This window comes from Oscarella lobularis, chromosome 13 (assembly GCF_947507565.1).
Source record: "Oscarella lobularis chromosome 13, ooOscLobu1.1, whole genome shotgun sequence".
Classification (NCBI taxonomy): Eukaryota; Metazoa; Porifera; class Homoscleromorpha; order Homosclerophorida; family Oscarellidae; genus Oscarella; species Oscarella lobularis.
In genome coordinates, this window is record NC_089187.1 from 1,709,053 (window position 1) to 1,730,880 (window position 21,828).

General features: G+C 44.0%; 4 protein-coding genes and 2 long non-coding RNA genes across 14 annotated transcripts; 2 read left to right on the forward strand and 4 right to left on the reverse strand.

The window, feature by feature from the left end:
* Positions 1-453: 453 nt before the first annotated feature.
* On the reverse strand, positions 454-1,814 carry LOC136194392 (uncharacterized). Of its 3 annotated transcripts, none has more exons than XR_010671634.1 (5): positions 1,769-1,814; positions 1,378-1,711; positions 1,027-1,263; positions 907-963; positions 454-845 (listed from the first exon to the last, which is right to left on the reverse strand). It is a non-coding gene; the product is annotated as an uncharacterized lncRNA (long non-coding RNA). The 3 variants fall into 3 exon arrangements; XR_010671635.1 differs by having other exon boundaries at positions 454-698; positions 750-845; positions 907-1,263; XR_010671633.1 differs by having other exon boundaries at positions 907-1,263.
* Positions 1,815-3,270: 1,456 nt separating this feature from the next.
* On the forward strand, positions 3,271-3,656 carry LOC136194611 (uncharacterized). Its single transcript, XR_010671684.1, has 3 exons — positions 3,271-3,345; positions 3,411-3,527; positions 3,579-3,656. It is a non-coding gene; the product is annotated as an uncharacterized lncRNA (long non-coding RNA).
* Positions 3,657-4,724: 1,068 nt separating this feature from the next.
* LOC136194501 (uncharacterized) lies at positions 4,725-9,928 on the reverse strand. Of its 7 annotated transcripts, none has more exons than XM_065983648.1 (10): positions 9,830-9,928; positions 9,315-9,395; positions 9,151-9,264; positions 8,954-9,095; positions 8,846-8,903; positions 8,542-8,783; positions 8,408-8,488; positions 7,714-8,354; positions 6,137-7,374; positions 4,725-6,084 (listed from the first exon to the last, which is right to left on the reverse strand). In XM_065983648.1, the coding sequence occupies exons 8-10, from the start codon at positions 7,755-7,757 to the stop codon at positions 4,814-4,816; spliced, it is 2,553 nt and encodes an 850-aa protein (XP_065839720.1). In that variant the 5' UTR covers positions 7,758-8,354; positions 8,408-8,488; positions 8,542-8,783; positions 8,846-8,903; positions 8,954-9,095; positions 9,151-9,264; positions 9,315-9,395; positions 9,830-9,928; the 3' UTR covers positions 4,725-4,813. The 7 variants fall into 7 exon arrangements, with proteins under 7 accessions (XP_065839720.1, XP_065839716.1, XP_065839721.1 ...); XM_065983644.1 differs by having other exon boundaries at positions 9,315-9,829; positions 9,878-9,921; XM_065983649.1 differs by having other exon boundaries at positions 9,706-9,877.
* Positions 9,929-10,119: 191 nt separating this feature from the next.
* Positions 10,120-13,909, reverse strand: LOC136194882 (bactericidal permeability-increasing protein-like). Its single transcript, XM_065984132.1, has 18 exons — positions 13,793-13,909; positions 13,669-13,738; positions 13,593-13,613; positions 12,348-12,462; positions 12,104-12,232; positions 11,982-12,055; positions 11,825-11,915; positions 11,705-11,768; positions 11,581-11,644; positions 11,436-11,527; positions 11,194-11,376; positions 11,085-11,144; positions 10,861-11,028; positions 10,726-10,805; positions 10,634-10,676; positions 10,507-10,570; positions 10,381-10,457; positions 10,120-10,320 (listed from the first exon to the last, which is right to left on the reverse strand). The coding sequence occupies exons 1-18, from the start codon at positions 13,907-13,909 to the stop codon at positions 10,207-10,209; spliced, it is 1,626 nt and encodes a 541-aa protein (XP_065840204.1). The 3' UTR covers positions 10,120-10,206.
* A 609-nt stretch (positions 13,910-14,518) lies between these two features.
* LOC136194883 (uncharacterized) lies at positions 14,519-15,215 on the forward strand. The gene is made up of 4 exons (XM_065984133.1): positions 14,519-14,692; positions 14,750-14,862; positions 14,913-15,087; positions 15,121-15,215. Exons 1-4 carry the CDS (start codon positions 14,560-14,562, stop codon positions 15,213-15,215), a joined length of 516 nt encoding a protein of 171 aa, XP_065840205.1. The 5' UTR covers positions 14,519-14,559.
* Positions 15,216-15,894: 679 nt separating this feature from the next.
* LOC136194574 (uncharacterized) lies at positions 15,895-21,395 on the reverse strand. Its single transcript, XM_065983755.1, has 20 exons — positions 21,114-21,395; positions 20,940-21,053; positions 20,537-20,770; positions 20,460-20,480; positions 20,264-20,407; positions 20,174-20,218; positions 19,853-20,125; positions 19,674-19,801; positions 19,480-19,620; positions 18,130-19,414; positions 17,945-18,076; positions 17,775-17,891; positions 17,595-17,723; positions 17,405-17,530; positions 17,226-17,351; positions 17,052-17,174; positions 16,877-17,002; positions 16,692-16,823; positions 16,513-16,638; positions 15,895-16,465 (listed from the first exon to the last, which is right to left on the reverse strand). The coding sequence occupies exons 1-20, from the start codon at positions 21,391-21,393 to the stop codon at positions 16,416-16,418; spliced, it is 3,852 nt and encodes a 1,283-aa protein (XP_065839827.1). The 5' UTR covers positions 21,394-21,395; the 3' UTR covers positions 15,895-16,415.
* Positions 21,396-21,828: the final 433 nt, after the last annotated feature.

Below are 21,828 nucleotides of genomic sequence, written 5' to 3' on the forward strand. Positions count from 1 at the left end.
TCACAAAACTAGCACAAAGCCCATAGATGACACGAAACGTATTAGCCTACCTTTACTGCAACGATTCGACGGCGATTTTCAGCGACAGGCGTGTCAAACAACGATCCGACGCATTTCGAAAGAAATCGCTGGTAGCACTTGATATTTCGGTAATTCAGGAAGACCTCACTCGTGTATGAGCTTGGCGCTATGATCGAATACGTCCCTGTAATCGCCGGCCACTTGTCGATGTTATCCGCCCACTCGCGTAATGGCTTTGCGAAGGATCGACGCCTTTCGCGAGTTGCCCTTTTTCTTCGTATAGACGAGTACTCTCTGATCTTGTCAGGGCAGCTCTGTAATAGGGAAGGAGAGTAGAGTTTCGGGCTCTTTTATGCGTTTGGCAAGTCCCGGTTGTCCTCCAGTAGGCGTGTCACCGTCTAATTGGTCGCGTGCCTGCAAGGGGTCTATAGACGCCATGACTTGCGAGAAAAAGGGCGGACCCAGATTCTCTCGACCAATGGACGAAGCAAGACGACATAGAATTAGCATATGAGCGCGTTAAAGATAACGGAGAATAACAATGGACTAAACTCACTCGAGGGCTGGCTTCGGTCGCGCAAAACCCAACTGCGACTCTTTTCGTCTTGTTCCTGATCAAAGCGGAGCTGTAGCGAACGGGATCATGGCTGGAGCTCGGCCGCTTCGAGTGGCCTTCTCTACAAACTCTAGTATCTAGGAGGCGAGAACGGCGAAACGTGTAGCCCAACACGCAAAGCTTTAGTTGCGGGCGAACCGCCTCGGCGAAGACGCGCCACGTCGCGATGAGAACGGCGTAGGCGGAGATCATTTGCATTCGAACCACCCTGGATCAGGGAGGGCATATCGTCCGGTCGTTATGTGTACACAAAAAGCATAGATACCTACCCCTACACGCGAGTACAGGGAAGATCCATGAAATGTTCTTGAAGATTCTGACTCGATCTGCCACATACGTTGCAAGTAAGATGTTGACTTTGCAAATTTATACTCTGTCTCAATGACTACCTGACTAGACAATACATCATGCCGATGATTTTCTCTCCTGGACGCTCCAACGAGCGACGACTTGATGACGGAGAAAAGAATTCAATTCAACTCATGAACGCCTCTGTAGAAGCGCCTATGAAAAAAGACCGTCTCATTGGCCACTTTTTTCCACTCAAACCTCCTTGGACATCTTTGCGCCAAGCTGGTCTGTCAATAATCCAGTAGATGCTGGAGTTCAGTAAGAATTTTTCTCGCCTACACCCATGAAGAAAAACGAAAATTAATTAAAAATATGATGTCATAGTCACAATAGACGTCAATTTTAAATGGGCATAGAAAGCAAATTTCACGGTAAGTATGAGATCGTACACTTGTGTCGCTTGGGAATCCAGTTCCTGATATCTACCGGTAGTCCGTAGATCGATAGAATGGTCAATGCGTAGCTGCGGAGCATTGTGAGTATTCACGAGCGCGTTTTTCTTTGCCTCGGAACTCGGGCGCGTGGTGTAGAATTCGTAGGAGAGCGTTTTTCGATAGGACGTCGCTCCCAGGTTGTCTAAACCGCTCGGATTCGAGCTTCCTCGCCGTAGGAATAAGACTAGCTCTCTTTTTCTTCGCAATTTAGGCAACGGCTCGACGAATTATAAGAGCACGGGGCCCAGGAGTTCGCGTCAGGGCCCCCGATTTCTCGCGAACGAATGATCTGCAACAGAAAAACGATGATAAGTGCTGATTGGTAAAAAAGTCTCCAGTCGGCGACCTGTCCGCCAGGCGGCGAGACGTTCTTTGCACGGGTCGGGATAAATAATCACGTGCATCCAGTACTGAATTACCTAATAACTTCAATCGCTCCCGTCTTGTGCCTTGACCCTCGCCTTCGGTTCCTGTTCGTGATGCAGATAGATACTGTGTATCGTTTCTTCACGAAGAATCTACTGACAGAAAATCAACTGATCGAAAACTGTCTAAGTCACACAGAAATTTCTAATCGAAAAAGAAGGAAAAAACAAAAACGAACCCCAAAACGCACATACACACGCAATATATCAAACCTTGCGGTTTACAAGAATCCTTTTCATCTTTCAATTCGTCCAAATGAACAGAACAAAACTGTTTCTCTGTAGAAAGTTAATTAGTTCAAATGCAAAGTTTTTCAATACAGTTCACGTCTTGAAGATATCAAGTGTAATAGCTACCCATTTAATTATTACTGTAAATAGGATTACCATGCGAAGACGCTTTCACTGTCTTTATACGTTGTTTTGGGAGAAATTGAGCGCTAATGGGTCGGCTCTCATTTCTAACGACTTCTAACTTGTGCTCATGCTTGGGCACGTGAAGAATATAATACACAACTGAAATCTCATCCCCCATACTACCATACTTTTTGGTATCATAATTTATTTTTTACTTAGTAGTCGATTACCAGACAATGTTCAAAAATGTTTTCTGAACGAGCAAAAACTGTCATGACATTCTCTCTTTCGACGTTAACAAAATTTCATAAAACCAGTTCACTGAATCACGTGAAAAAATTTCCAAACCTTTAAAAGATTTTTACTCAAAGGAGATCACATATCTGTTTATGCTGGCGAGAGCCTCTATCACATTAATGCTCTTTACTCCTTCTCTGAGGCAAACAAACTATGATCTCATAAAACTTTTACGTGTTTATTTTTGGTTTTACTAATGCGCTGTCGTTGGTATTAAAAACACGTGCAAGTTCTGCATTAGATTCTTAAACTGAATAAACGTTTGGCTGTTCTTATGGTTTAGGTTCTAAAAAGCACCATCTCTGCAAATGCGTAAACGACATGAGCCCCTTTTGGGTTATTATAACCCTCTTTGTGTGAAAGAAACATATTAATATAAAGGTAATAAATAGTGAAGACTCTAAAATCAGTTTAATGTAGCATCAGAAACAATTTAGTCACCTCAAACTCAGTTAACGATATTATTCCCTACATATGGAATAGCTGATAAGAAATTAGTTGGTACCGTAAAAGCTTAAAAAACATTTGACCTCAAGGCAATGCGTACCGATAAAAACTGTAGCCATCATTAATAATAATATTACTATTCCGATATTTCACAACATTTCTCTGCTAATCTTGAGAAGTCAAGTGGCAGTTCAAATATTCCTCAAGAGCAGTATCTTCGATGTATGGCCTTAACTATTATCTAATCTTGTGTGTACCTAGGTTACTTTGGCTTGGCTAGGATCTACTTGCATTCTGGAGACCTGCGTAGCGTTAATTGAGCACAATGTAGAGCTTGGCTTCAAAGGTCAATCTATTGACAAAATGACATCCGACGAGATTGCTACGTACTGGGAAGGTTAGGCTTGAGTTGAGCGTACGCCGGCGTGTTCTCATTCAGAATTTGTTATTTAATTTATATAGGGATTTTTCTTCTGGCTTATAGCTTCCTTTTTCAAGGACACTCAGATAAAGCGCAACGGCTGATTCTAATGATACTAGAAGTTCGAGATCGCTTGCCAACGACTGATCTATTCTATGGTACTTAGCAGCTAGTTTCTACGTAGGCTGGAAAGACGTCTTTTGGTGTAGTGCTTTGTTCCTTCGGGCATATATACAACTTTCTGACCCAATATTCCAAGGCGCTGGACGTGCCCGACTCGGCACTGTCGCTTTGAAGTTTCTTCAGGCGAGAGAGATGATGTCGTGGTCAATCTGCACCTCGCTGTTTGTATGCGTTTAGATTTGCGTACGTCACGAGTAAAATGAGTGTGTTTCCTAGGTTACGTGGTCTATGGCCAGGCTTCGGATCTTTTAAACAAGCCGAAAGAATCTCACATTCACTTCACAAAGGGTCTTGATATGCTCAAAGCTTTACTTCCGGAGAACGACATTCGATTGGCCAATGGTCTTCATATTGTTTGCTTTTATCGCTTTATTGATCATAGAAGCTTTTGGTTTAGCTCTGCACGAATCCTGTCATTGTCTTCGCAAGCTCGGTCTGATTTCCGAATGGTGCAAGCGATCAAAGCGAGTTCTTGATATTGCGAAATCCGTTTTTCCGCCGGGAAGCATCAGGCTTCACAAATGTAAGATAATATGTATTTATTTAAAATGTCATGAAAGATAAAGGCAACATATCGCCGTCTATGATCAAGTTCTTCAGGCGGAGTGATCTCGAGTTTTCTATGACATAAGCTACATCTCACACTCATAGTTTACAGTGTAGACTACCAGGGTATCTAATCCTGTTTGCTCCCTACACTTTCGTGTTTCAGCGTTAGTTTTTTTAGTAAATCGCCTTCGCCTCTGGTATTCCATTTTATATAAAAGCATTCTTTCTTTCTGGTCACGCTACAAGTCTTTTACACGCTGGCAGAACAGAGGAACTCATTGTTTATCCGAAAGAAATCCTTGCATTGCTTAATTGAGCTTTGGAGAGAGCTTGTCCGACATTGGCAGAACGCAAGAAGCGATCACGTATTTTCAGCAATGTTTTCAGCTATGCAATAATCTGTTTCTTTGTGGAAATATTGGAGCGGGCTCGGGCAGGCCTTTTATAATGGATCGCTGTACTCATTCGGCGTTTAGTATATCTCGCTGCCGGAAGACTTGGCAATACGTACCTTAAAACCTGTTCGCTTTTCATGTCGCTGATTTGAACTATTGTCAGTGAAGTAAGGCCGGCAGAGTTGCTGTCGTTGATAAAGATGTAAAAGTAGATGCCGTTATCAAAACTAAACGTCCAGAAATGTTTTTTTAACATAAAACGTTACAACACAAATCAAGCAAAATAACTTAAACAAGAAATTAATAGACTATTTATTTCAATGCAGTAGTTTTTCCATGCTCGGTACAACTACAAGAGCTACTAGTGACGCTGTGTGCACAACAACAAACGGCGCTTGTGCGCCTATGAGTTGCAGTGCCTTGTTTTCTCTAGGATTTGACAGTTTTGATTCTTTGTCGTCTTCTTTGTTGTCGTCGTTTGATTGCAAAGGTCGAAGTTTGTAAAATTCTTGATAATTTTGAAAAGCAATGAACAAAGATATGTTTTCCAAGTAAATTAGAATATATAAAGATATTACTTGACATTTTCGTTGGAAGTCAAGGTAGTTTACGTCAAATATCACGTAAAATGTAAAAACACCGCAATAGAGCAGATTGACGAATAGGTGCGCTATGAATACTTTTAGTGATCCGGGAAACAAATACTTTTCATGAAGTTGGCGTAGTTTCTGTAAGGCTTTATCGTCTTTTTCTTTCTTGTTTTGGTAAAAAATCAAGGTTGAGGAGGATAAATGAATGAGGACAAAAAAATTGTAAGTAATAGACGCCGTGATCATTATGAACACCATAACTCCATAGTGCACTCCTGCGCTGTTATTGCTGTACTCTCCAAACGCCCATCCTACTCGCAAATCGTCAGTGAATAGGATTGGTCCAGTTGACGCAAGTAAACCAGCAAAAATTATAGCAATAAAGCCAATGACTAAAATTGGAAAACAAATTTTCTTCTTCAATTCTTTTAATACTTGCTCTTTGTCGTTTTCAATAATTTTGTCTAACTCGCCAAAGAAAGGAGCAATTCGCTTGAGATAGAAGTAGCTATTTAAAGCAAACAAGCAGACGTTGGACGCTAAGGTTACTGCAAAAAGAGAAATAGCAGCCGATTCATTCTGGTTGTTCTTTATGTCTAAGCTCCTTGCTTTGTCTTTTTCGTATTGATACCAAATCTGCGATACACTTACCAACCATGGAGCTGTGAGCAGAGATATTTGCCCAACAGTGAATGTCACTGCTGCTGCCCGCCAAAGTCTCATTTTTTTTCCAAAGTCGACCTTCCAAATTAGTGCTATTGCTGGAATGAGTATCATTCCAAAACACAAGTGAATAGACCGCAGACTTTCGTGCGGACTAAGCTCCAAATACTTCACGCTAGTTTGCAGTTTTGAATCTTCGTTTTCACATGGATCTTCCGGCGACACCTTTTCTAGGAGTTCTTGCTTTTTTCTAGTTTTCTCTTCCGTTTTTGAAAAATCTAGGTCTTCTAAGGGAATACCTTGAGACTGTACATCAGACGGTGACTCTTTTGATCCTAAAAGAAAATATCTCTTGTCTTTCCATCTTTACAAAAATTAAAGACTTACGCTTTGAGCACGAACACGCACAAAACTTTGCGCATAGACAAACACAATACTTTGCAGGTGAAAGAAGATAGAATATGCACATAGCTATTAGGCAAGCAAAAATTGCCCATGATTCTGTGACTCCTCCGCTAGTGTTACAGTCAAGTTCTAACATAACCCGACCGTAAATCAATCTTCTGAGGTCTTTTATTGTATGCTGCTCTTTCATCCATTTTATAACCATTGATGGATGAACAAAGTAAGCAATTTCAGTTGTTGATACATAAGAGAAAAATTTTTTTAGTGTTTCGGTAGCACTTTCATTGGATTTAAAGTAGTCTTCGCTGACAACTACGGTCATGGGTTGTCGAGACTGCCAGAATCCGTTGAATGGTTGATGAGTTTGGTTTTGACTTCGATAATCAAAGTTGTTGTATAGAAGTTCTAAAAGAGTCTCGCTACTGTTCTCTTCACGGATTTTATTTTGGCATTCCGCCAAGGTGTAACAATCTGATCCAAATTTAGTAAACATGGCATTATTTGGCAGAATCCACTGATCTTTATAGCGTCCCGGGCAAATAGGTGTAGCTCCTTGGAGGATAGACGGGTCGTTGCTACACAACACTGTCAGATGGTTCAGCAGAAAGGGATATAAAGGTCGTTTAGTTTTGTAGGAAAAATCGATTGTAAGGGGCAAGGAAACTTTTTCTATGCTTTCGAAGTCATGAAACAGTTGTTGCGTTCTAACGTTGTAAAGAGCGTCAAACAAGTTGTTGTTCCACGAGTAAAGTGGTGAACGAAACACGGTCCAGGTTGTATCTTTATCTCTCTCCTTGTTTAGGCCTACATACATAGTACTACTTTTGTTGATAACTTGTAGCCAGTCTTCTCTTGAGGCGTTGGAAACGATTTCTTTTCCATCATTTGGGTAGGGAATGACGTGAAACCGACTGTCATCTAAAGCCTTCTTTACATTCGGGGAAGAGAGGTTGCTTGCAAAATACGCTATTTTTGCTTTGCAAGACTCGTCAGTATAGAAATTAATTTTGATGTCTTTTACTGCTTCATTTAGGTGTCTGAAACTTTCGTTTGAAATGTCTCCTTCGACAACAATGATAACGAAAAATGGGTTTTGGGAATAATCATTTCTATTGGGCACGTATCCAGGACAGCAGCAATCGATAGTGCAGTCACAGTCCTTATCGCTGGTATCACAAAAATCTTGAGCGACGGCAACAAAATTCCAGAAAAAAATTAACCTGTAAACAAGGAAAACAGAGTAAACAAAGCAGATGTCGCAGCTGTATCATTTAATTAGCCGGGGAACTAGTGGTTTAGTTATCTTGATTACATGCATAGTTAGGTCCTATTACGGAGGAGTCGCTGTCCTCCTACATAGTGTTTTCTCCGTAACGCCCTCTTTGTGCTTTCTAGGCATGAACCTGAAAGCTCGTTGGCTACGGTAGTTGTGATCGAATCAATAGCCGTAAGACTCTTTAATTAAAACCCAACATTGGAAAATCGTGTTGTGCACAAAATTCACGCAGTTTGTCGTATATAGGTTAGGCGAATTCTATTTTGAGCGCTGAGGTACGTACCCAAAAGCTGCTGCTAAGCGGACTGACATATTTGAATTTGTCATTTTTGGCCTCAGATCGATGTGATTGCTTTGCGTGGAACCAGAGCGTGACTCGCCGTTTAGGGTAACGGTTTACAATGCGAGTGCGTATGCGCAATTATCTGCATATTATAATTTGTTTGTGGTGGATTCACGTGGTTCAAGTCGTCTCCTAAGGAAGGATTGGCCACAGACTGCTCGATCACGTTAATGATTTTAACGCCCTACGCGAAACCAACGCCCAACGGTGACACGGCGTAGATACGTAAGGTCTCATTTCACTATAGCAGTTCGACCTAGGCGTTTCGCGTAGACCTAGGCGTCTCTCGCGAAACGCCTCTACAAGTGTGGGATCGGCTCGGGAGCGTCATTAAGCGCGTCATAGTCAATAACGTCTTACGGAACCATCGTCCATTAATTATTGAACCTTCCGGACCACGTGAATGGGCGTAGCCGTACAGAACATTCCAGCAGGGATCCCTGCGACGGGGGCCATCCGGGCCCACACCGAAGCGTCTTTGGTTATGCAAACACTGTTTCTATGCTAAAGAATTTAGATTGATCCAGCCCGCTCAAGCTTCACTTATGCGAGTGAACGTCATCGGAGCTTAGACGGTAAACCTATTCGCAATGAGGACCTCATCAGACTGTATCAAAGCTGATAAGTACCGTACTTTCAAGCAAAAAACCGTGGGTCCGCAATTTCTTAAATTGCTTGCTCCGCGAGACCCCCGTTCTGTTCTCACCTAAAGTGCCTACAGAAGAAAGGGTATTTTCGTTGACCCTTCGTATCTTTTTTTCTCCTTACTTTGCATAAACGATTGAGCTTGGCGGGGCGTCCACCGCCCTGCTGCGCCGACGACGATTCCATCAAATCAAATAATCCATGACGTCAAATTTTCTAGACGGCAACGTACTCACCACTTTTAGAAGCACACGACGATTTCAAAAGGCGAAACGTAAACGCTGGATCGATCGAACCGGAGTGCGTCTACGCGCCGCCAAGACAATCTCAAATATAGACTAAGCAATGACCTGCATTACTTTCCCCTACGAATAAAATATCCTTAATTAACCTTTATTCTCTTGCTCTGTGCAAGACTTCTTCTTACCTATGGTTCTGCGTTCTCGCAATATGGACTCATATCAAATTTAATACGTGTCTACCTACTACATGGAGAAAAGATTTGATCTCTTTTGCCCGATTGCTTCTCGCTTACTTTAAAATTGCACTGAAAACGTAGCAGAGCAAATGCCAGGATGTCAGGCGCGGTTCTCAGTCAGCATCTTTCAATGGTGTCTACTTTTTGACGGCAGCCGCCGCAGTAGATCATCCATGAAATGTTCTTGAAAATTCTGACTCTGCCACACACGTTGCATTGACTTTGCAAAATTTATACTCTGTCTCTATGACTACCTGACTAGACGATACATCATGCCGATGATTTTCTCTCCTGACGCTCCAACGAGTGACGACTCGATGGCGAAGAAAGGAATTCAAATCAACTCCTGAACGCGTCTGTTGAAGAGCCTAAGAACAGAGACCGTCTCATTGGCCTTGTTCACTTTTTCCACTCAAACCTCCTTGGACATCTTTGCGCAAAGCCTATCTGTCTACTAATAATCCAGTAGATGCTGGAGTTCGGTAAGAATTTTTCTCGCCTACACCCATGAAAAACGAAAATTAATTAAAAATATGACGTCATAGTCACAGTAGACGTCAATTTTAAATTGGCATAGAAAGCAAATTTCACGGTAAGTACACTTGGGAATCCAGTTCCTGACATCTACAGGTAGTCCGTAGATCGATAGAATGGTCAATGCGTAGTTGCAGAGCATTGTGAGTGTAGTCACGAGCGCGTTTTTCTTAGCCTCGGAACTCGGGCGCGTGGTGTAGAATTCGTAGGAGAGCGTTTTTCGATAGCACGTCGCTCCCAGGTTGTCTAAACCGCTCGGATTCGAGCTTCATCGCCGTAGGAATAAGAATAGCTCTCTTTCTCTTCGTAATTTAGACAACGGCTCGACGAATTATAAGAGCACGGGCCCCGGAGTTCGCGGCGTCAGGGCCCCCGATCGAAATTTCGCGAACGAATCACCTGCAACAGAAAAACGATGAGAAGTGCGGATTCGTTCCAGTCGGCGACCTGTCCGCCAGGCGGCCTGCCGCGAGACGTTCTTCCACGGGAAGGGACGCGGATAAATAATCACGTGCATTCAGTGTTGAATTATCAAATAACTTCAATCGCTCCCTTTTCTCGTGCTGTGACAATGAGTCCAGACCCTCGCCTTCAGTTCCTATTCGTGATGCAGATAGATACTGTGTACTGTAAGTGTTTCTTCACGAAGAATCTACTGACTGAAAATCAACTGATCGAAAACTGTCTAGTTCGCACAGAAATTTCTAATCGAAAAAAAGAAAAAACAACAACAAATCCCAAAAAGCACATGCACACGCAATATCAAACCTTGCGGTTTACACGAACTTCTTTTCATCTTTCAATTCGTCCAAATGAACATAACGAAACTGTTTCTCTGCCTGATGCACTGAAGGAGTATAGGAAACGTTAGTAGCAATTTGAACGTATCCCTAGTTAACAGCGAGTAAGTGTTTCTTTCAGTTAATTAATTACAGTATCCTCCAACGTACTGGTCCTTGCATCAAAACTGGATTGACGAATGATACACCATCAATAACAGGTACAGCAAACCCAGTAGCGCCGTACTCTGTATATGACAGCGTAAAAATGTCAGACAATCGACAGGCAATGCTTACTGTTAAGCTTAGGAATAAGCACAATCTGAGACACAAAATTGACTAAAACTTCAAAACTAGCAGCCTATAGAAGCCAAATAGCATTTTTTGTAAAGTTAGAGTCTCAACCACGTAATTTGATACGCACCTTGATGTCTCCAACATTAGTAGAAACTACACTAATGTCTGACCTAGTCGAATGAATTTATTGAAGAGATTGCACGGTATTTTGTATAGTACTTGAGATATGTAGCATTGGCGGTGACTATCTCCTTGGTGCCGCTCTTTGCAAGAGCTGCACGAACAGTAGCACGCATGACCTTAACAAATACAATTGAATCGACTTACGGCGAGCAAGAAAATGTACTTTCTTACTACTCCAAGTGTGAAAGCCTCGACTTTGGTTGCGTTGTCTACCAGAACGTAAAACACCGCTTCGCCGGGAGCGGTAAAGTTTATGAAGGACGACGTTATGTTTATATACGGAGCTGACGTGGCGTTAACAAGGACTTGAAGAGCCTTGTTAGGGTACTTGCTGTAAAGCTAGCAAATAAAAGAAAAATAGAGTAAGTGCTCATGCAGAAGGAAACTTAGGTTACCCCAGGAGCAAACTCTTTGAAAGAATTTGTATCAAGAGAAAATAGTGGATTGCTCGGAATCTAGGGTTTTGGAATAAAAAAGCGTCAGTGTGATGCTGTGAAGTCGTACCATGCTTTGCGTGATATTGATCTTCAAAACTCCAGCTTTCTGATACACGAAGCCGGCCGTATTTGCCACGTAGTCCGTTATCCAAACAGACAGCATTGAGAACGATGCGATTGCATTTGTTGGAGGAAGAGGCGGCGGTTGAAAAGGAGGATCACTAGGATCCGGAGTGTAAATAAAATCGCACTAGGCAAACAATTAATATTAGTTTTTTTGATCGATAAGAATGGCATATACGTACGTACCTTATGAAGCGTCTGCATGAACGTAGAATTAAAAATTGGTGCTTGAGTCAGTGCTAAATTAATTTCTGCATCAGAAGAAACTTTCTGCAAAACTGAAAAAAAGTTTGGTTAGGGATCTAGATTAATATGAAGACACAGTACTAACGTGGAAGAGTTGATAAAGATTTGTTTGCCTCAGTGTTAATTGCATTCGTGGCAGCACTGCAAACCTAGTTTGTTAAACATCTCTTATGTAACTAATCTGCCAGAAGGGAATTATGATTACCTACCGATTTTTCCATACTGCCTTTGAGCCCATCTGCTATATTATCAGCAAACAGGTTGTAAAGCCAGCTGAAACAACACACTGCAGTTTTAAAAAGACTTTTGCCCAACGTTACGTGTCATACCTAGCTCCACCATGAAAGTGAACATCCAAGTTACCAATGACAAAACTGCAGCTTTTGTCTGAAACTGTGGGGTGACCACTGCTGTCAACACCTGATCAGACAAGATACCATTTTTGCAAGTGCCCAGATTTCATTTCACTCTAAAGTGTGTACGCACCAAGGCTAACAACCGCCGTCAAACTGACATCGCTCGCAGACACATCTGCACTTCCGCTATCAGAGATGTGAATCCTAAAAGCGGTTCTCAATAAAAGGTCCCAGAGTTTGGATTTCCCTTGCCAGCCGTGATTGCTATAATGCCAATTCGCCGACGCTGCGATGGAAACGCCCGCTAGAGAAATTTCGATGCCTGTGCTCGCGACTGTTTTCAAAGCGGATGAAGCAATCGAAAATTGCGTTAGTCTTATGCTGAAAGAGAAACGGAAAAGTGGAAATCAAAAGGCGAAACGAAAAGCCGCTGCCTGCAAGGCAGACTAAGGCTTTCGGTTTCAGTAGCTTTCGGTTTCTGTTTTGCTCTTCTCACTTTGTAAAAGAGTAGTCTATGCCACCTATTACAGGTACGTGAGCTGATCCACTTTGGTCTGGGATAGAAATGCTTTTGAGTTCATTCACAAGAACTGGGACTCCAACTTGGCGGACTATGTCAGGAGGTTTTCGTCATTTTTCGCTTTGCAATGGCACTAGACTTACCGTCCTAGCTGCGTTATTTCTGTTCTAAACCCGGGATTGATAAGGAAAACGACGTGCGAGTTGCAAAGAACGAGAAAGAGCAAGGCCAACGCTGCCATAATACACGGAACAGAACAGTAGCCAGACCTTTCTGAGCGCTCTGTGTCCCGTATAACGGTGCGGCTCCGCCCCAAATGCTCCTGAGGACCAATTAGCGACTACCCCAACGACGGCGGCACTCTCTTCCAAAAGAACGGCGACGGCACTCGGATCGCGTCCAAATCTCAAAATGATTTCCCATGGACGCAATAAATAATACAATTCTATCGTATTCTCGAAAAGTCATGCCGGCGCTATGAGCGCTCGCTCTCACTTGCACGATCGCGGCGGAGAAGTGTACCTTGTTTGGCAAGCGTGCTTAGACCCTCAGAGAGGACGAATATATTACCGTATCGATTTCAACAATAGCTGATCCGCCTAATACAACCAGAGCCTAAGAAACGACACGTCTAATTAAATAGGAAGATTTTCCCTGTGCTACGGGGTCGGGGTACCAGTTGAAGGGATTCGAGATGAGGAGGATGCCAGAGTCCGCGGATGCGGCCGTGATAAAGAGACGCATCGGCTCCAAGGAAGAAGATTCCCACGCCACTCACCAACGCGTAGACGAACTCAACTCGAGAGAACCCATAGCTAAAGAAGAAGAAATAGAGAGGCAACTGGATTCTCTAAACGCACGCTTACGGATGATCTGGGTCGGGTTTTCCTATTGAGTTTGCTATATAAAACACGTGTACTTATGTATATAAAAGATTTTATCTAGGACCCTTCAAAAGAGCCTAGGAACAGAGCAAGTGTCCTGTACCTGATTTAGCATATGGACGAATGTATGGCTTCAGCAAGCATGCTCGATGAACCGCTATATAACCAAGCGGCCAATTTGAACATTGCTACAGCTGCATTGCTGAGAAAAGAGAAACAAATGTAATAATAATTATTTTTGAAGACCCTGCGTTTAATTAATTAATTAATTATTAATTAATTAACCTTAATATTGCATTTGACGATTTTAGCTCAACCAGTAAAAATGAAAGTCTACGTCTTTCTCGTGGCCAAACACCTAAGAAATAACAACGAGTATAATGTATTGAATTACAAGAAGAGATTTTGTGTACGTGCCTCGAGATGAACTTCTTTTTTCGACTGATCTTTGAACGATTTTTTCAGATGTCCAATTGTCCAATCCTGAAATAAATAAATAAATAAATAAATAAATAAATAAGATTATCGCCTAAAAACATCACGTTTTCGTCTTCTTTCGTCTTCTTCCAATTCCCTATCGAGAGCCTCTTGACTTTCCCAGACGAGCAAAGCCCTAAACGAGACTTCCAAGCAAAAATAACTACTCTTCTCCATGAGGCTCTTTCGTCGCCCTTTTGAGTCTTGTCGATGCGAATTCGCGGAGATTGCTCACCGTTCTTTGTTGTTTTGCTGTAGAAACGGCTATGATGAGTCGCGTTTTGACGAAGGAGAGCGATCGGCTCGTAACTATAGCGTGCGTTATAGGAAAGCCTCCGCTTTGACGTCATCGATTCAAATTCCTAATTGCAATTCGCCACCTGTGACGATCCCTATCTCATTGTCGTTCTCTCTTCGTTTCCCTCGTCACATCGTGTAATTTTGCTAATGCAGAACGTCAATAATTGTGAATTCCACTCCAAACCAAAAATCAAATCAAATCTCTAGCAATTTCACTTGTTTTTGTTACCAGGGACTCTTGTGGGGATTTCTCCGAACCGAGCTCACCTTACATAATTATGCGACCTCCCCAAATTCCCCTCATTAATTGTTCTCTCAGCTGCCGTCGATCGCCGTCATATCTCGCCTCTCCGCTCTTAGCTTGTCCAAATGTCTTCCGCATTGATCGACAAACGATGGGAGTCGATTGTTCAACCTCTATTCCGTGATCTCGTCCCCGTTCTCGATCCCGACTCCTTCCTCGATCAATCGTCTCTATATACAGCGACGAACTCGTCACCAAAGAGGAATATCACCGTCTTCGCTTGATGTCGTCGAGAGAAGAGAAATCTCGCTTGCTACTGAGCGATATTTTGCCGCGAAAGGGAGAGACGTCTTACGATCAATTTGTGACGATTGTGCGAGAGACCGAAGGACAGAAACACGTCGTCAAAGTACTAGGTGAGCGAATTGGGAAAAATAATACGATTTTCGTTATTGATTTTGTGAAATTATCAGGAGGAGAGAGAAGATCGTTGGCGGCGGAGAAGAAAGAATTGGAGAAAAAGCTTTCTGAATCGGAGAAGAAGAATGCGAAATCGGAATTGACTAATATTGGATTGAGAAATAAGGTTATTTTATTTGGTTGATATAAATAGGATTGAGAATTGGTGATTTTTAGATTGGACGATGGGATGGGGGTCATCTCAAATGGAAACAATTCGAATCAAACATGTCCATTAATTGTTTGCCAAATGGATGTGTGGCTGAAATCAATGGAATGATACATGTTGGTTGGTATAATAGAATGTTTCAGCTGAAGGAGGGAGCGTGGAAGGGAGAGAAGCATCACCTGGGTATTTTCATAGGGAGTGTCTTTGAATGTGAAGGGAAAGGATATGTCATGGAGGGGGGTGGTTTCATTGGGGGAAATGCAAGAGAATTTATGAATGGAAAAGTGAAACAAGAGATTTGGAATTATTAACTGAAATACCACATGACACCTATTGTCGTTTTCATTATCGTCATCTTGACAGGTTTTCTAAACGACGACGCTACTGCAATTCGCGTTAAACGAGATTTGCCCATTTTACGCACATGCGACCCAAGAAGCACCGCAGCATCGGATAGATGCTACAAAGGCGATCTTGAAACATTGCAGATTGCGAACGCGACGCCTCGTGGCTAAATTTCGTCACCTGCGATCCTGTTAACAAAATAGACAGTCTTAGCTCGGTGGTGGACGTCCCTGACACGAATCCATACGGCGTCGATTGCACGCCCGTCTCGGGTCGTCCAATCCGATGTGGTACTCACAGCACGCGATGCGTTTGCGACACACTGTCGACATCAAAGCTCCCTACTTCTTCAATCACTGCCGCTGCCAATATTGGCCATCAATTGACGTTCGCAAGCAGAGCCCTGCATTCTGCACACAGCGCGATCACGGAGGAACATCTGGTGTTCACTTCTATGCCTGCTGTAACAACTGCAATGATCCCGATACGAGTTGTGATAGAAGAACGTATCAGGGCGGTCGAGGCTACTCCGATCCCGCCAAATATTGCGGATCGTGTGGCGCGACCGATCCGCCCAATGATGGCAGAGAGACCTATCATTTCAACTGCGGAAGTTGTCAAGAGCAGAATGCATGTGAGAAACTTTGTGACGAAATTCACTATATTGCAAAGAATCTGCCAGGACTTTGCCCTAAATGGTTAGGATGCTTCAGAGGCTGCTGTCTTGAATTGAATCCAAGTTACCGTGGTCAACGCGACGCTGGATCAAATTCAAATGTCAGTATTCCAAACTCATTCTGCGGTGATGCAAAATGTCAAAATGGTGAAAATCGATATAGCTGTCCCACGGACTGCTGCTCGGGGATTAACCCTGACATGTGCCCAGAGAAAGGATGCCACCCAAACTGCTGCGAAGAGAGCAACTGCTGCATGGAAGCGACAACCGCTGGAACAGACCAAAACGACGCTCATCGCTTAGCTGTGCCTGGCATCCTCTTGCAGTTGCTTGTCTCTGTTCTTACGGCAAGGTACTAAACCTGGCGTCTAAGCTTACTCAGCAAACCTTCTTCTTCATGCATGCTGTGTGGCTTGTCTTTCGTGTTTGTGTGTAGCGTTCAATAGACAATTCAGTGTCGGCTTCTGAGTTCTTCCGCGGTAAGAGAAAGTTACGACGCTTTCTCTTTCGACGTTACCAAAATTTCAAAACATCGATTCACTAAATCAAGTGAAAAAAATTTGCAGACCTCTAAAACATTTACTCACTGCATTGCAGAAGAGGATGATCGCTCGGTAGCTGCGATCCGTAGCGCTCAGACACTTCCCAAATAATTGATTCAGCTTCACTCGACTGCTTCGATTCCATAAGACTTCTCACGAAATTAATCGCAACTGCAATCCAAAAGTCAGCGGATGCACAGGCTGACCTTTTCTGCTTCAATTACCTCGCTGAGAAGACGAATCCTCGACAGGCAGCTCCTTAGACAACGCAAAAGCGCGTCGGAAATGACGAGACGCATCAAGCGGCTTCTTCATTTCTAGACACATATCGCCAAGCCTTCCAGCAAGGCGATGCACTAAACGCCGACTAAGTACAACAACTCATAATTAAATATGAAAGCACGCCTGCCTTGGATCGTGTCAACTTTGCCAGCAAGAAGCAGCTTATCGTATAGCTGAAAACTCCGCTGAAGATAGGTGATCGCTTCCTGTGTTTTGCCAATATCAGATAAGCTGTCTCCTAGAAGGTCCAAGCCTACATACAGAAAATAATACTAGTTGTCGCAGATGTCATTCTATTATACAAGTTGCAATCGCTGTCTCCTTTGCTCCGCACAGCTCAAGCAACGCAAGGGTTTCTTTCAGACAAACAATCGATTCTTCCGTTTTGTCAGCGTATGAAAGATTCCGAGCGTGACGAGTAAGATCTTGATTAATAACAAAATTGTATTCATCTCTTTCTATACACACTATCTTACATTTGTGAAGTTCCATGCTTCCCGGAGGAAAGACGGACTTCGCGATCTCAAGAGCTCGCTTCGATCGGTCGCACCCTTCGGAGATCAGACCAAGCTTGCGAAGACAATCACCGGATTTATGAAGGGCTAAACAAAGCGCCTCTAACTAAAGCGATAAAGCAGACACTCATAGGGGAGACCATTAGCCAATCGAATATCGTTCTCGGGAAGTAAAGCGTCGAGCATGTCAAGACCCTTGGTGAAGTGAACGTGAGCCTCTTTTGGCTTGTTCACACGATCCAAGGCATAACCATAACTCACGTAACCTAGGACACACACGTTCATTTCTCATTCGTAAAGTACACAAAATCCTAACAACACTGTACATACAAGAAGCGAGGTGAAGATCGGCCACAACTTTCCTCTTGCCTGAACAAAGAGACAGTGCCAAGTTCAGCACTTCTAGCGTCTTCTTATATTCGGCCAATGAGTTGTACATATCCCCAAGGGAAGTAAGCACTACACAGAAGAAGACGTGCTTCAATTCTATTCCGGAACCGAATTGAATACCATAGAATAGATCAGTCGTAGGCAGGCGATCTTGAACCCCGACAATCATTAGAAGCAGGCGTTCTGCTTTATCAAAGTGCCCTTGGCAAAGACCGCTGTGAGCGAGAAGAAAAATCCCTATTTTCAAATTAAGGAATACTAGTTGAAAAGACTCGGTTGCACGCTCAAACCTTCCCAGTACGTAACAATTTCGTCGTCTGTCATTTGATCGAAAGATCGACCTTGCAAGCCCAGCTCGATATTGCGCTCGGCGCTAAGCAGGTCTCCTAAAAACACGGAGATTCTAGCCAAGCCAAAGTAACCTAAACATTCAAGGAAGTAGATACTAACTCCAGGGTTAACAAAAAAAGCATACATCGAAGATACTGCTCTCGAGGAATGTTCAAACCGTCACGTGACTTCTCCAGATTATCGGTTCGCATGGTGTACAATTCCTTTGCCGTCTCAAGCTGCAAATAGTTCAGAGACAATAAACAAGCGACGTCGATGACGTCAAAATGCCGACGACTATTCATGCCGAGTTCCAGCATTCGTCTCGCCACGGAATACACGTGGGGCAGCAGAGCAATCATAAGCTCATCGCCGAAGTGTCGTCCGTTGAACAGCGGAAGCACGCGTTCCATCAAACGCTCTTCGACGGTCCGCAGGACCTCTCGACACCGATCGGCGTCCTCCCAAAGACGACACAGGACGCTCGCCTGTATCAGATGATGAATCGAGTAGACGACGCCTACGTCATTTCGATCGCTCGGCTTCAGAAAGAAGCGTTCCTTCAAAGGACGCACTCGCACGGCGAACGACACCTCCCTGTGTCCGCCTTCCTCGTCCGAGAGCGAACAATCGCGAACGATGAATTGCGGAATGTCTTGAGAGGAGAGCACGGAGCAGAACTGTAGAAGCGAATAGCTCTTCGGCTGTCTCTTCTCGATGTCGTCGAGATCCATTTCCCAGGTCAGATAGACGTGCTTTCTGCTCTCCAAAGCCTCGGCGGCTCTGGCCAGTCGCTTGGCGTCTAATTTCTTCACATCAACGTCGTTCATATCGATGCGAGCCAAATCGGAAGGCGAGAGAATGCCTGCCTCTTGAAGAGACTCTTTCACGTGAGACAGACGAAAATACGAGAGGAATTTATCCATGTCAAGCGCCGCCGCGTCAAGCTCCTTTCTTTCGTTCTCCAGTTTTTCCCAGTACTGACGAAAAGAGATGTCGTGCTGCTCGATGAATATGCCAGCGTGCGCGAGAGCCAAAGGGAGACCCTCGACGGGCGGTTCAACGGCCAATTTCCGGGCGAAGTCTTGCTCAGCTGAACTTATTGCATCAAAGGACTCCGGAACTCTTCCAGCCCAGCGGAGAAGTGCTGCAATAGCACTTTCCTCAGCTAGCATCTCTAATGTCAGTACCATTGTGCTATCGTCTTCGCGTTGAAAGCTCTTCTTTCTTGTCGTGATCAGAACGTGACAGGGAACAGATGCTCGAGGCAGGGAGTCTTTGATGAGTTCCGTCTCATCAGCGCTGTCGTAAACGACGACGCAGCGAGGCGAACGTCGCAAGAAGCTGAAAAAGACGACGAAATTATCAGCCAACGTCGTAGAGAGTTTGGGCTCCTCTCGAAGACGGCGATCCGTCTGAACGAGCAACAGCTACAAGAGAGAATATCATTTATAATATCATTTATTGCAGAAGCGGAACGTCAAAAATGTCGTACATTTCGTCTCACGGACGCCAGCAAAGAAGCGTACGACTCCGCATTGAAAAGAAAAACGCCGTCGCTGTACGCTTTGGCGTGTCGAGAGACGTAGCAGTTGGCGAGAGTCGTCTTTCCCACGCCGCCCACACCAGAAATCACCTTAGATGTCGAGACAATTAACGATCCACGTATAATCACAGGAGAAGACTGACCAGAATTCTGCGCTCTGTGATTGGCGCAACGGCGTAGTGTCGCGCCTCGGAACCCCAGAAAAATTTCTCTGCTTTACGTAACTCTTCGTTTCTTCCTATCACTTGTAAGCGAGTGTCTTCAGGCAGAACTAAACCGGGTGCATTGCAATGTCTGTGGACCACTAAAGTCTATATCTTACTAGTAGCAATTTCTCCCTTTGTTGCCTGCTTCACGTCGTTCAGGACTCCCTTGAGATACTCGACGGAAGCTTTACTTTGGCCCTTCCACTGCTGATACTTGTGCAGCATGGACCACGCCATGTCATCAACTCCGAGGCCCTGCTTCTGACAGTTCTCGTCGATGCAGTCCAGTTCCACCCGCGGAAAGCCAAGGAAAATGCCCAATTGCTTCCAGTAGTGGCGAACGTCCTTGAACGCGAAGTCAAACAGCGATCGCTCGTAATCATCAGAAACTAAACGCAGAAACTTACTGTATACACGAAAAGTAAAAAAGATGATACCTCGCTGAGCATCATTGTCAGAAACGTTTCCTCTCCGGCGTAAACCTAAGCACCAATGTGAAGGGTTGATGCAATGAGGTTGTCACTTACTCAGTGCCATTGCAGCTCTATAAGAAAGTCTACGTTGTCTTTTCATTGTAGGATTCAGTTTCATCATGCTCGCGTGCAAGTGGCCAGGGTCTGATTTGTGACGAGAAAGGACGAGTCGAAGGTGCTCAATGCAAGCTGCAAATCCTAACAGGATTCAGGCACGTGAACCTGAAACATTTTTCTGAATGTACCGTACCTCGCGTAACCGTTCTAGCATCTAAAGAAGAAAATTTTTACTGCAAAACGTCGATGCTATTCTCCTAGACAACATACCCAGTTCATCTGAGGCTTCCTCTGATACTGTCTCAGTGCCTGAGTTGCTGCTGTTGAGTGATGCGTTCGAAAGCTGGGCGAAGGCACGAATACGATCTTCGTCTATCACGTCTGCGGCTGATGCAAGTAGAGAATAAACTTCCTGAACGCTGTGACTGTGATGAGACAATGTGCTCCGCAGCACAGCTTCACACACGGCAGACTCCAGTGAATGAAGACTTTTCAGTTTCGATTCTAAACAAGAATCAATCTCCTTAACGTGTGAGAGGGCAAGAAGAACATGAGAGTCAGCTACTAGTAGTGTCCTTATATACATGTATTCCAATGTATACAGCATGATCAGGTAATACCATTCATAAAAACACCCCAGCTGAAGACAACTCAATACTCTAATTACACTCACCTTCGGGTATTAGCCACTTCAGAATTCTGGGTGAAATCTCTGTCGTGCTTACATTGCTTTCGACGGCCTTCTTCACACGAAGAAAGGTGGTTCTAAGCTCGTCATCACTGCAACCTATGAGAAAGGCAAGGGAAAAGTAGAGGGACCACCTAACTACCTTCGATTCGATCTCACTGAGATTCGGTAGACATTCGTCAAGAACGTCGCCGTTTCCCACTCGGTGGACCGCCTCTCGGAAAACACGAAGCTGCGAAGCTCTCGAACTGTTTTCGAACGTCCATTTCCTGAACAATCGTTCGAGTAACGAAACTGCCGTTTCGCTTTTATCGTCTCTTAGAGAAAGGGGGACCATTTGAGACAAAACGTCGCCGTCAGCGAGAGTTTGTGCGATTGCGCCCACTCGAACGCTCTGGTCGGAACAAGAGAGATTGTAAGCGAAAGAGAACACAAGCATTTGCTCTCTTGTATACGCATCCATGACGCAACGCGCATGCGGCTACGCCTATCTGTTCGAGCATAGCTTAGATGACAGTCTACTGTAATCATGTACAGTAATAAGAGGTTGGTTTGGGCCTCCTCCTTTTGCAGCTGCAGTGCATGCCGAGTCAGAATCATAGCAGAGCCTCCTCACTTCGGCAATGGCATGGCAAAAATTTAACACTACCGGTCTATCTATATATCATTTGAACATGATTTGACCACACATTTTAATTAAAAATCGAGACTCGCCCCAGACTCCGAATCCCATCTAGTGACGCCACTGATTTCGGCTCTTCTGCTTACAGGCTTCCGCCTCTTCGATTCTACGCCAAAAGTCGAAATTTGGCCTACACAGTCAAAATTTAAAATGCGCCGCAGGAAGCTAGAATCCGTTCACTAGATTTGCTGT

What these genes read in the sequence shown, in the direction of transcription:
- LOC136194883 (XM_065984133.1), top strand. Translation starts at nt 14,560, where the DNA reads ATGTCGTCGAGAGAAGAGAAATCTCGCTTGCTACTGAGCGATATTTTG. An exon ending in ATATTGGATTGAGAAATAAG is followed by an intron (nt 14,863 to 14,912) that starts GTTATTTTATTT and finishes GGTGATTTTTAG; the next exon opens with ATTGGACGATGGGATGGGGG. An exon ending in GGGAGAGAAGCATCACCTGG is followed by an intron (nt 15,088 to 15,120) that starts GTATTTTCATAG and finishes TTGAATGTGAAG; the next exon opens with GGAAAGGATATGTCATGGAG.
- LOC136194882 (XM_065984132.1), bottom strand. Translation starts at nt 13,909, where the DNA reads ATGGAGAAGAGTAGTTATTTTTGCTTGGAAGTCTCGTTTAGGGCTTTG. An exon ending in AAGGCAGTATGGAAAAATCG is followed by an intron (nt 11,645 to 11,704) that starts GTAGGTAATCAT and finishes TTAACAAACTAG; the next exon opens with GTTTGCAGTGCTGCCACGAA. An exon ending in TCAATATCACGCAAAGCATG is followed by an intron (nt 11,145 to 11,193) that starts GTACGACTTCAC and finishes CCAAAACCCTAG; the next exon opens with ATTCCGAGCAATCCACTATT.
- LOC136194574 (XM_065983755.1), bottom strand. Translation starts at nt 21,393, where the DNA reads ATGCTTGTGTTCTCTTTCGCTTACAATCTCTCTTGTTCCGACCAGAGC. An exon ending in GAAGTGGCTAATACCCGAAG is followed by an intron (nt 20,771 to 20,939) that starts GTGAGTGTAATT and finishes ATTCTTGTTTAG; the next exon opens with AATCGAAACTGAAAAGTCTT. An exon ending in AAGCATGGAACTTCACAAAT is followed by an intron (nt 17,175 to 17,225) that starts GTAAGATAGTGT and finishes TTATTAATCAAG; the next exon opens with ATCTTACTCGTCACGCTCGG.
- LOC136194501 (XM_065983648.1), bottom strand. Translation starts at nt 7,757, where the DNA reads ATGACAAATTCAAATATGTCAGTCCGCTTAGCAGCAGCTTTTGG. An exon ending in CGCTTAGCAGCAGCTTTTGG is followed by an intron (nt 7,375 to 7,713) that starts GTACGTACCTCA and finishes CCTTGTTTACAG; the next exon opens with GTTAATTTTTTTCTGGAATT. An exon ending in TGCGTGTTCGTGCTCAAAGC is followed by an intron (nt 6,085 to 6,136) that starts GTAAGTCTTTAA and finishes ATTTTCTTTTAG; the next exon opens with GATCAAAAGAGTCACCGTCT.